Source organism: Aphis gossypii, chromosome X, assembly GCF_020184175.1.
Source record: "Aphis gossypii isolate Hap1 chromosome X, ASM2018417v2, whole genome shotgun sequence".
NCBI classification, from domain to species: Eukaryota; Metazoa; Arthropoda; class Insecta; order Hemiptera; family Aphididae; genus Aphis; species Aphis gossypii.
Genome location: NC_065533.1, coordinates 3,537,854 through 3,551,573, shown reverse-complemented (window position 1 = coordinate 3,551,573; position 13,720 = coordinate 3,537,854). Strand labels below are relative to the sequence as shown.

The following is a 13,720-nucleotide window of genomic DNA, read 5'->3' as shown; positions in this document are numbered from 1 at the left end:
ATTCGTTAGAATATTGGCCTTGTTAAATGGCCAGTGAATGTTCTTTGTAAGAATATGATAATAATTGATAATAATACCTATAATAAGGGTAATATGATGCGAGCACTTATTTAATTAGTGGTTGATTCACCGCAATTTATTGGAAATATTAAATTATTGTTTTATTAACTGTTATCTGCACAATCAAATTGTGGAATCTACAAAATTGAATATAGTAAAACATCCAGAGACGTATTTGATAATGTTTGCAGTTATTGACGCTACCGAAACGTCCAAAACTACCTCGGAGATTTAGTGATAAATTACCACTGACAATATTAATAAATTAGATTAATGTGTGTGGAACATTGTGTTGTTAATAATTTTCGTTCCAAAAATTTGTGCTTTACGGTGATGGTGCGTTCATAGTACATAAATATTAGATATTACAGAGTGTGCCTGTGTGCCACAGCTCATATAGTTGACCAACTGATTGTTTCGCATGACGTTCTGTAGGAATCTATAATATAGTAGGTATAATGGATTGTAAAATTGTAAAATAAAGTAATCGTAAGCGTAGGTATTATTGTATTTTAACATATCATTATACGTATAATATTGCAGTTGGGTTGTGTTGGGACTACACGGGATTCTACATTCACGAGTATTCTTACTTATTTGAATGTCATATGAATGTATGTGTAATGTGTATGGATGCCAATGATATGATTAGGACGGAGATCATGGTTTAAGAGCTTAAAATAGTATGTGTTGTATAACATATGTACAATATTATATTAGACTGTGTGTTACTATTGCGTCCCAAAAATAAATTCATAAGAATATCATAATTGTGACAGATGGGCGGAACTCTTCCACTTCTTGTAAGAAAATTTAATTAAAAATATATAAATTAACATATCTATATTTGATATTTAAAAAAATGTATTTTATTTGTTTATTAGGATTCGTTCTTGTTTCACAGGTACCTCGTAAATTATAATTATTTATTTGATGATTAACGGTTGGGCGGAGGGGAAAAGTAGATTGAGTTCAATCATTACGATGTATGCTAATTTTGTTCGAGTCCCTGTTTTTTATTTTTCCAGTCGGAGCATTGAGCTTTATTGTTATTTATAAAAAACTATTCGTGAGTATAGTCAATAAATTAAAACCGACTTAATTAAGACTCATTAATGTCCCCATATAAATTAAGGGATATAATAAACAAAAAAAAAATCAATATGATATATTTGGATGCAATTTCATCGTATTTAAAATAGACAACCGTCAAGTTGTGAACAAACACTGATCAGGCACAATAGTTATCAGCTTTTATCAATTCGGGACGCAAGTAGTAGGTATGAGTACGCAGTGCTATATTATACATATATATGGGTAATAAATATTTTTTCGTTTCAGGTCGTATAATATGAGGTGCTATTATAATATAATAGGTGTATAATATAACAGTTGGTCGTGTTTTTGCGGTTCCTCGATGAAATCGAAAAAGAGAGAAAAGTATGTATAACGTACACGTCATATGAAATAAGAATCACGTGTATATATTAATTACACTCACTCGGATCAGGTCGAATAAAAAGTTGCCAGATCCACCGCCGGCTCCTCCCCGCAGATTGAACAAGAACCGTTTGTTTCTTGGGTCTTCGTCAGTGACGGTCTCGGCTTGGGCGTCGTCCTCAGTGTTCGACGACAAAGCGTTGTCGGACGACACATCGTTATCTAAAACACAACATCAAACCAGCCCGTTACTTTATTATTTTTCTTTCTGCGGATACAGAAGGGATACAATATCTCGTGTGACCGTCAATGTTCGAGAGCCACGCACCTTTAAGCACACATATTATACCATAATACATGTATTATACATATATATTAACCCGAACCGTTTAAATACGCCACCGCCGTACCTTTTAGTATTTTTTTTTATTATTATACACTTTTTACGTAAATGTTCGCAGGAAAATCGGCGAGGGCGCGTAACGGGATTACTGTCGTTCCAACGAAGCGCAAAGGCGAACATATAAAGGTATAACGTGATATGTACATCACAATATTATAATATGTATATAGTAGCCAGTAGGTGATAATAATAACAATAATAAGGGTGCTATACATAAAATACTCACAACGCGAGCGCGTGTCGTGTGCAACCGCGGTTGATGTTTTACGTACGGTACTTATGGTCTTCGGTGTCGATATTGTAAACCAACACGCGTAATGGGTGCGAAAACACTGCGCAGCCTTACGTGTGTTGTACGCACAGATCGTACACTCAGAGCGACGATAGAATATTATATAAATATATTAATAATCATTATAATAATATATCAATGTTACAAGGGCGCCCGAAGTATATAAAGTTAGGTGGATTATTTGCCGTATTTTGGCAAACGTTTCTACCGAATAAATTCGTCTGACAAACTTAAGTACTGGCGACTTACGGCCGCAGGCGCCCTTGGACATCATAGTATTATTATTTCGAGAACTTTATATACATACTATTATTGTTACAATGTATAATATTATTATTATCTAAGCATATTTTTTTCAAGTTAGAAGATTAAACCAAATAAAGAATATGTAAAATAAACAGTTTAATGCACTTAAATCTATTTAATATATAATAAGAAACGGTACATATGTACAGCAATTACACAATACTTATGTTATACTATTTACAAATCGTTTTCGATATCGAAAAGATTACAAGTGCAAGTTATACTAATACTATGCTAATATACTATACAGGTATAAGATGTGTGGGTGTACAATAGACTTTATTTTTTTTATAACTCATTGAAAACGGTAGCCAGTACCAATCGCAACGATGAATTTTTAATTAAATTCGATTACCAGCAATTACATAGCCTGCACACGTCGTATTCGATATACCGTTGAGGTTTTGAATAAAACCTGGCATAATTATTATGTAATATTGAATTTTGCAAAGAAAATCGAACTTAATACCATGCCCGCAGTTACTCTTGAAGATGTCATAATATAATTTATAATATTACTATATACGTCTAACAATGACGTTAAATCATCTGGCCACAAATAAGTTTTTCAACTGACCAAAAGTCGTTGGCAGATAAAAAAGAATGTGGGCCGAAATGTTTTCAATCGGACCAAATTAAATTTGCCACCTAAGTAAATAGTTTCATATTGAAGCGATTTGAATGGTTTAACTGAGTAACGGAGTATCGTATCACATTATTTTATTATTATAGATATGTCGTGTATAGGTATCTAATAATATGATGTATCACAGCAGACCACTACCGCAGAATACAACTATAGGTACAGTTTTTGGTTCCCGACGAAAATGATACGAATAGAAATTGTTTTAATTCAGCGAGTAACTGCGTTTTAGGTTCAATCTAGACAGTGATTTTTACACCATAAATATATTGTGAGTTTGAAATTAAAACATTTGATGTAAATAATAATAATATAAAGGTAGGTACCTACCCCTAAGAAGATCTATGAATTGCAAAACTTTTATCGGTCTCTTCTGCGTATATTAAATTATAATATTACAGTGAAGTATTAGAATATGCGGTACATAGTATTACCAAACTAATGAGAGTGTAGCCCTTATTCCACGTGCAATATTAAAAAATAAATAAAAGAAAAAAAGGATATCATACATAAATTAACTTTATTACAATATTAATGTTCACACATAAAAATAAATAGTCAAAAAATAATTACCATTCACCTAATTAATTATTAAAATAAATAATAAAAAAAAATAAATTATCAACATTATAATATTATAATATTTTAATTGTAATATTATACTTATTTCCGTCATATTTTACCAGTGTCTGTGAGCGGTGACCGTTTTTTCGTCGAGCTCGGATTATCCGTCGACACTTCTCTCGCAGTCCTCTTCACGATACCGGTGCCGACAGTGTTGTCCGAGTCCGATGGCTATAACAATTTAAGAACAATGATGAAAACGTCAGTGAAAATCTCGTCATATCACAGATTTGTTATTGTTACATGCAGTTATATAATATTATTTTGCATTATTATCATACAATTAAACATAATAAAACCATGCGAAAACCATAGGTAAACAAGAACATACCTAAACCATAGGTAAACAAGAAGTGCAGTGTTAACCAACGTCGGAGATCCTACGTATTAAAGAGGGATAAAAATGTATTATCATATTATAATTTATTATTATAATATTGTTCTGAATATAAGATAATTTAATGAATATTTTATCCTTACCATTATTACAAAAGTCAAACGAAATAAAATATTTAGATAAATAATGTGCTTATTTTTTTAGGTAACGCTTATTTTTTTTTCAAAAAAATCGTACTAACGTTTTAGGAAATATTTTTTCTTAGACAAGTATTTTTAGTTGGATTTAAGTATTTTAAGTTACTACTGATTAACTAATTATAATTATTCAGTACACGCGTTTGAAAATACGATTTTTAATTTTAGACATTTCTAGAAAACCCTCTAAGGAAGACGAAATTAAAAATGTGAAAATAGTAAAAATAATTATCCTAAAAACTTTAAAATTAATAAGAGTTTACCTTTAAGAGAATAATTTTGAATATGTAATATCTATTTGTTCGACATTTTGCCCCCTTTGCTCATTAAACTGTGCTTTCTATCAGTATGTTGTAGGTAAATAACCAGGATAGAGACAAGCAATGCGACGTCATCTGGCATATGTACAACGTACCATATACCATGCTTATATTGTACACATATCCTATGTGTTATTATACACAGGCAAATAGTGCCAAAAAAGTATATTTTTGTTTAAACATTCTAAACCATAAAAAGTAAAAAGATAATTCTCGTCGATGACGTTTGCACTATTCAATATGATATTAAAACCTGCAATTAAACCGTTAATATGCGAGATGCAACTCCGTAATCGTTTTTTCCCAAAAACAATTAACTCAATTAACTTTCTATGAAAACGTTATCCGTAAAATGATATTAATATAATTATTAAAAGCGAACGGTCGTGATACATCTACGCCGCTGTATAGGTACATTAAAACAGTGTTGCGTTTAATTATGTATGATGCATACAATATTACTACTTTAATATACATTATAATATGGTTAAACAAATCATTTCTAAAAAGTTAAGAAATCGATCTTTATAATCGTTACATGTTATGCTTTGTAATAACACAGAACTCTATGTGACTATCGATTATAGACAGTAACTTAACCTAACAGTTAAGAATATCTTCCCTTGTGACATAATTTAAAATTAAAATTTCTCACTGGACTTCTTAATAGATATATTGACTCTTCGAAGCTTTTAAGCCTAATTTATTTTAATGTATCTTCTCGTTCCTCTCACTCAGATTTATCTTTCTTTATTCCAACATGCTCAACTAACTATGTGTATGTTCAACGAACCCTTACGTGGTCGAATGCGTTTATTTAATGTGGAGCCTTCGTTTTTGTTTTAAATATTAATTATACCTTTACTGGTTATACCTACTCTCAACTTGTTTACCTTTCTCCTAATGAATTTACGTAATTATGTGATTATTAGTAAACAAGATATACTACACCATAATATGTTATCCAAAGGCCTTGCTTGTATAAAAATAAATGAATAAATTTCATATTATTCATACACCATGCAATTTACGTGCACACATAATATTTTACTCGTATACAATAGACAATACTTATCAATATACACTATTGCACTGTATTAGGCTTATATACGTTTCACTTCGACGGAGATGCGACCGTTAGTGGTTAATATAATAATAATATTGTTAAAACGGTTCAGTACTATTACTGATAATAGTTAACGACCTTTAAACGCATATACTATGAAAAAAGCATATTTTAACAAGCTATATAATAATAACTACTATTGCGGGATCAAAAACAATACAAAACATTATATTATTAAACAAAAAGCAAATTAAAATAACAACAACAACAACAATAATGTCGCGACATACTACGAATACCGAACATGTTGACGTAACGAAAGGTAGATTAACCACCTTTTCTCACTGTTTAGTCAATTCAACGAATTTATAGAAAACGAACGGAAATAGTTGTGTTTTCTACGCGATGATGATAAAATGATATAACGATACGTGATCACAATCATAATTTTATCTCAATTGGTACTTTTTTTTCCGCTATAAAACGATTGTTTTCTCATCTCCGTCGTAAACTATTACACTTTATTACACTGTATACATAGTATTTACATATTTCAGAAAACTACGACTGTCCTCATTATTATAGTTGTAATTAAAAAAATAAATATCCGTATCAATAATGCCTGTTAATAATACGATTTTAGATCTTTAAATTTAATCGTGATATAGTACGATTCTTTTTTAATGTGAACGATTTACGATATCGTTGTAAATGCATATTCGTATTTTATTTTTATGAAGTAATAATAACTTTTACCTTCCTTAATATTTGTACACTCGTTGTAATTTATACTTTGTATTATCTCCTTGGTTTGTAAAAATAAAATTGGTTATTGGAGTGCAAATTTAAAAATGAATAATTTATACCTATTTTAAATTCTAAACGATATTGATTTGCGAAGGTACATAAATAATTATTTTTAAGAAGATTTTAATTTATGAGAACTTGAAATCAAAATCGTAGATCATCGTTTGAAAATAGAAAAAAAGATACGTACAATAATTGTTATAGGTAATAACGCTTTGAAAAACTAAAAAACTTGAATTATACGTGGATAAATGGATAAAAAATAGTTTTAATTCAATAGATTAATACTAATATTTTCATAGTTATTAGATGATTTGAGTTAAAACAATCATCCCAAAAATCATCAAAAATTAATAAATAATAATGTTAGACATTGTAACATACCTACACTATCTATAAAAGTTGAATGTAGTATGAAATATTATGTTAATGGAATGATACTCAGTTCTTGGTTATTATTTTTTATAAGACGAGATACATAATTATACATATTTACGGAAACTTTTAAATTCATAGTTGATAAAGGATTTAGATAAGGTTAATTTTTAAAATGATTGTTTTCTTTAATTTATATGTATGCTATATTTGAGTTAATGAGCTGTGGAATTGCGTTGCTCGAATAATTTAAAATATAATTTCTTTTTTTTATAACAGTTTATTTATAGGCAATAATTTAAACTTGCCCTCGTTCATTGAATACCTATTGCTAGTGAAAATCGATTAAATATATTGCAGCTCTATCCAAATATGGCGTATAAGTATAGACTATACGTGCATATCGATAGTGTTAAAAATGGAATTTATTTCCAAGACGTGTCCAGGCAAGTATATAACGTCCTCGGCCTCATAAAAACGAAAATATCGATCTCAATATTATCGTATTAAGTCATTTGGCACATATATTTAGCTGTGCCTTTGAAAATTTGGACGTGCACGAACTCAACACTAATCAGTTATCATATAATATAATTATAGATTATTATATATATTGTGCATGCCTTCAATTAGTGTCGGATTTAAGTCTCGGAAGGTCGATTATTAATATCTTGATAGTCCTTAAAAATTTCTTTTTATAAGTCATTTAAATCGGTTTAAAAGAAACGGGGTGGATTATTTCTTAAAACTCTTTTTTTTCTGGAACATTATTCATTCTTAATTACAAATCATATAATAAAGTTAAAAAATCTAGGACATCAATGTACCTAAAGCCCTTAAAACAATTCTGCCTCGACGAGGCTCCGACGCATCGCTCTCTCCGCACCTCCATTAAATCCTGCACTGCCTCCGTAATACGCCTATATTGTTGTTGTTTTAACTAGCATAACATAGGTGTTATATTATAAGTATTATGTCGTCTAAAAATATTACTATGATAACGTTCTTAAGATAATGATGATGATGATTATAATAATAATAAAAATAATACTGCGGGTTATAACATGCACCGACACGGGCCGTCTTCGGGATTCTCAGGATTTACCATTTGAGTGGTTGGCGAGCTGGTCGTGATTGCGTTGGCGGTGGTGGTCGCAGCTGCGGCAACAGCGGCGGCTACGGTGGTAGTCACTGATCCTGCGGCCGGTGCGGCATTGGTGACCGGGGCGACTGCGGCCGCCGCGGAAGTGGTTTCCGAGGCAGAGGTGGTGGCCGGGGCCACGGTGGTCACCGCTACTTCGGCGGCCGAGTCGGCGGACGCGGCCGGCGCGGAGTCTGTGGCGGCCGCCTCGGACGACGCCGGTTCTGCTATTCTCGAGGCCAGTGCGTCGGCGTCCGATGCCGGCGTGGACGACGTGTCGGCCGCCGGCAGGTTCGTTTGCGATTCTTCGTCTTCGTCGTCCGCGGACGGCGGGAACGTGGGCAACGTGATCGATATCCGCCTGCCGCCATTGCCACCGGAATCACCGCCTGTGGCGGCGGATGCTGTGCCGCCCGCGCCCGCTCCGGCTCCAGCGCCGCCGCCCCGGAGCACCAGTCGGCCGATCACGCGGAATACGAATCGCGTGATTTGTTGGATCTTTCGGTCGACTATCTAGAAAAACAGGTGACACCCCAAACACACGTATACACTAGGGTGATCCTTAGGTAATGGAAGTAAAAAATAACTAATATAATATACTAGGTAGGTACACATAGGTACGAGTTTCGTCATTAGTCTTGTCAGTCTGTAAGTTTTTCTCAGTGCGCATATTGTGTACGATGATGCCTAACGTCCGAGTTCAATACAACTACATTACTATAGTTTTAACAGACATATTGTATGTTTTCGTTTTATAAATGATAACAATAAAAAAAATAGTAAATCACCCAAATTTGCTTGTAGAAATGTTAACTACAAAAGCTATGCCTGAAAATTCTCGTCGTTACAGAAGAAAACGGTACCGTCACTTATAAACTATAGTAGTAACATTTTACAGATGAAAGTGTCACTAATGAGTCAATATTATTAACAAGATTGCAATATCTAAAAATTTGAAACACTTTAATTACTGTAGAAAAAATGTATAAATCGTTTATAATAATTAATAACAAAAGTAAAAAAAAAAATCATTTTCCTCCTGATTTTTGAAAACAGTAATGACATGAGAATTAACATGAACAACAAAACCTAAATTTTATTATAAAATAATATTTATCAATATCAAAACTGGGTCAAAAAGTTTTAATTTAAATATACACTGTATGACTATGTAAATAGTATAAACATTATCTAATTTATAAAATATAATATTTAATAGCGTATAGCCGTAAGTTATGCTACATATACAGGTTAGGTTATATAGGTATATTATTGTATAAGCTCTTAAATTTTCTACAAATAGCATAATTTTTGTTTTGGAATTAATTTTATGTTTTTTATAAAATAAATATATATTTATTTCGCAACTGATCAATTATGAATAAAGTAGACCAATTATTTGATAAATTTTGTAAAATAAATTTAAACATTTTGAGTGGTAATAAATTGATAAATAACTAAACCGCTGTCTATTATACAGAATTAATATTTTCAGCAATAGCCTTGTGTTTATAGATAGATGCGTAAAAATAAAATTTAATTTTTATATTATTCTATAATTCTTCATCATTATTCGACAATACAATATATACCTACAGGAAGTGATTTTATGACGGCTACAGGAACTGGCAATATCATTCGTTTACAATTAAAGCGGATTACTAACTTATTGTATATTATCTATCTTCAGATAACAATTCGCACAAACCATTCGATATTTTTTCGTGCGATAATTAATACTATACATATTATCACATGGCGTACGCAACATGTAATAATAAAAATATTATCGAACATAGAGGTAGACTAGAAGTATAATAGTATTTGTGTGCATAGGTTTATATTTACACATAACCTATATATTATATAGTAAAAGGGTCAGGCGCGTTATTTTGTTTTGTTTTTTTGGAGGGGGTTAGGGGTGAGAGAGTCGAGTTTTCTCAATCGAGTTTATTTTAAAGCTATTCGTAGTTTACAAATGTATCAAACATTCTGATACAGCGAAATTCTGCTTTGAAAAACTTTGATATTTTCTCAGTCAGATACGTATGCTCCATTTTTTAGTTATACAATTACATTTTGGATAATTAATTTTACAGTCTAAGTATGAAAATTAATTTCAAAAACTCATTGAAATGCGATTGAAAAACCGAATCGTACGTTGGAAAACTCATTTTGTATACCTAGTAGGTAAACTGAAACCCCGCACTTATTAGTCATCATCACACTGAAGTGTTGTGTGTTTAAAAATATTATCATATTATATAATAATATGTCGAGTGAGACACGATCGTTTAAGTTGAATTTAAGTGGACACGCGCAACAATGCTTATTATTTTTCGTAACCTTACACGCGTTACACGGAACGATCTTGAAATTATATTATATACATGTTATCTATTACGATCGATTATGCATATTATATTATGTACGATCAATCCTATTATTCGGTCTCATCATTATCATAAGTTTCTATCGGTCACGTGGATAAAACGGTTAATACAGTGAATATTCAAATTGTTTCGTATACGATGTATATAATATGTAATACCATCGTATTATGTATATTGTATAGTATGTGATTTTCCATTTACGACGCCTTGCTGTAAATCTTCGATAATTGTATACCTATATTATATGTATCAATAGGTTATAAACAAACAATTCGATAAATTTTAAATTTTCTCTGATACGTTCAAAGAATAAACAGTCTTTCAAATATGCGTATATTAGATTCTAAAGTGTAAGCTTTGATTTTGAATGAAAAAAAGGGTTGGGCTAGAAGAATTAAGAAGTAACAAAAATCATATAAATTGGACTGATTTAAATCAAATTTTTAAATAATCTCACTTAAATATATTTTTGTTTACAATTTGGTAATCACATAAATGAAAGTCGACTAGTATTCAATGTAATATTTTAATTTCAAAGAATATCACTGATGAAAACAATACTATTTATTTTTAACAAATTTAATCAAATGATTATAAGTAATAATACAAATTTAATACAGCTATAAGTCATAAACAATATAAGTTTTGTTAATATTGTTATCCATAAAGTAAAGATTATTTTATTTAGACTATATTCTAGATAAATAATATGAATAATAAAGAATCTTTGTATAAAATAATATATTATGGCATCGAAGGAAAGAATTGTAGCTCTCATAGCCATCATTGCTCAATTCAAAAACCAGTAATAAAAATAGATATAGTTAATAATTTTCGAAAATGGTGGCCAAACGGAGGTCATCTGGTAATCATTATATTATAAGTATCAAACTAAATATAATTAATGTTGGACCTAGTTTACCTATTCGAATTTATTAAATGTAAATTTCAGTGACAGCCTGGCGTCGAGTGTTTGAATTTCGCACTTACACCGAATTTAGAAGCAATTAAAAATTAAAATACTGTTTATAATATTTTCAAACGATTATAATATGTAGGTAATAAGTAGGTAATATGCAAAATTTAGGTTACCTATACTTTAATACTCGTATACAAATTTAAATATCGGAGAAAAAGAAACCTTCACGTTAGGTCGCAGTCGTCTTGTTTCTTTTTTACACATACTTGACAATATAAGCTTATTCGTTCTAATTAATAACTCTATAATATAATATAGGTTTCTAATACATTGTTATTAATATTTGCCATGTTACACGCATGAAAGAAAATGAATTATGCGACTACTGTTGCGCCATCTCAATCCATATGATGTGTACTATAATAATATTTATTTTATTTTATTTTGAAATTCTTCAACTTTAAAAGTATAAATAGCTTAAAAAGTCGACATTTGTACTTCGTCGTTGTATAATAATAACTAATTATGTGCATGTGATATAAATTAAACTTGTTTTAGACAGAATTAGAATTATATTGATGTTAAAGACAATTATTCGAATTTGGTTGTACCTACGGAAATGTTTAAATGTGGTGAATAAGTATAATATAATATAATGGTATACAGCGATTATCTGATAATTCTATTGTAGTTATTTTTCCGGTAAATGTAAGTGTTTATATTTTACATAATTCGAAATTTTATGATATTTAAGGACATAAAAAAAATTATTGTGTAAGTTTCTTACTTTTTTTATATTTTTGATTTAACACGCAAGAAAGTTACTGTGTATAGTTATTAGAGAATCAAACTTGAATATATCGGACATATAAAACATTAAAGGAAAAATATATGTACTCACTCTTCGAGTGCTGCAGCAATACCTATACGTATATAGAAAGTCTACGTCTAGTCAGAGTTGTAGTAAAGTACCATCCGCGATAACTGTTGGTTAATAGGTTTTATTTTATAGGCACATAATATATTATAGACGTAGTGGAAATATTTTCTCCGACATCGCCACATAAATGATTGTTGTTATCAGAGACTACTATTATAAAAACGTTGTCTGAGGCGTTTTCGGCAACAACGAGTTGTATAAGTAGTACAGTTGTTGGACAGGTATATTATTTTGCTTATTTGCCAAGTAGATACATTATTGTTTGTTTTGCCCACTTCGTATAATACTATTATATTATACGCTCGTGGTTAATCCATCCAACGAAACCGCTGAAATGTATTGTGTCATCACTCATCATTGTCGTTAGTAAAAAAATAAGTTTCAAATTGCAAGTCACCTCACTAATTGTGTGTATGTGTGTGTGTGTGCGCGCACGTATTACGGTTATAAAATATTTTCATATTTTTTCATTTATTTATTGTTGTGATCATTGTCGCTGAAATGTTGTATTTTATTAGGTAATAAATTTACTATTATGGACTTTCTAAGCTTTTCAATGATTTGAACGAACGAAACCATTAAAAATAAAAGTAATACCGAAAATACATATATATATCTTGAAAAGAAAGAAGGATTTTGTGTTTTTTTTTATATACCTACTGAACTTTTTATAAAATTAATTAAATTGATAAGTATACACTGGGGATTCAAGTAGGTTAAGTTGTTGTTATTATTTTTAAAATCAATTCGTTTAATGATAAGGTCAGAAAACAAATTATCGAGTGACTATTGAAAAATCTAAAAGTATAACGAAATATTAATAAACCTATATAGTATTTACAACAACTCATTAAACGATACAATTATTCGTTGATAATAACTGTTTTTAATTTGAAATAGTGAAATAGGTTAAGAAACAGCAGACTTTTTTCTTTTTTATTAAACGTATAGCTCAACAACAGTTGGTGTTGGACGCGAAATAATATAATATACTGATTTTAATCACTTTTGCCTTTTATGATTATAAGAGGTAAGTAGCAAACTTTTTTAATGTCATGGCTGTTCTTTAGAAATTAACACAGTACCCGTATATTATTATTATTATTATTATTATTATAATGTCTCATAGACAGTTACATAAACTAAACTGGCTTCTGGTCATGTTCTTTTTAACAGATTTCAAAACGAAGTATTATTTGTCCTTGTCGTTGTTGTTATTACCGATATCTTAATATTGAATCAGAATTGCTGATTACAAAAAAAGACAAATAATTATTATAACGGTTTAACGTACGATTGACTAATACGGTATTTAGACGCTTCGTAGTTAGCCGGTATCTAAAATACGATGTAAAAATATACAAGAAAGGTTTTTAATATACGAGATTTCATTGTCATTCTATTCTTTTAACTGGAGAGAAAATATGTTTGCTATTTGGAAGAATAGTTTGTTACTG

At 30.4% G+C, this 13,720-nt stretch overlaps 1 protein-coding gene across 2 annotated transcripts in view; it reads right to left on the bottom strand.

The window, feature by feature from the left end:
- Positions 1–13,720, bottom strand: part of LOC114131783 (uncharacterized) — a 37,676-nt gene that overhangs the window by 7,490 nt on the left and 16,466 nt on the right. For both annotated transcript variants that reach the window (XM_050205311.1, XM_050205312.1), the window contains exons 4-6: positions 7,976–8,524; positions 3,828–3,939; positions 1,562–1,722 (exon numbers count right to left, since the gene is read on the bottom strand). In XM_050205311.1, coding sequence (XP_050061268.1) covers positions 1,562–1,722; positions 3,828–3,939; positions 7,976–8,524 — 822 coding nt within the window. The remainder of the gene's footprint in view (positions 1–1,561; positions 1,723–3,827; positions 3,940–7,975; positions 8,525–13,720) is intronic.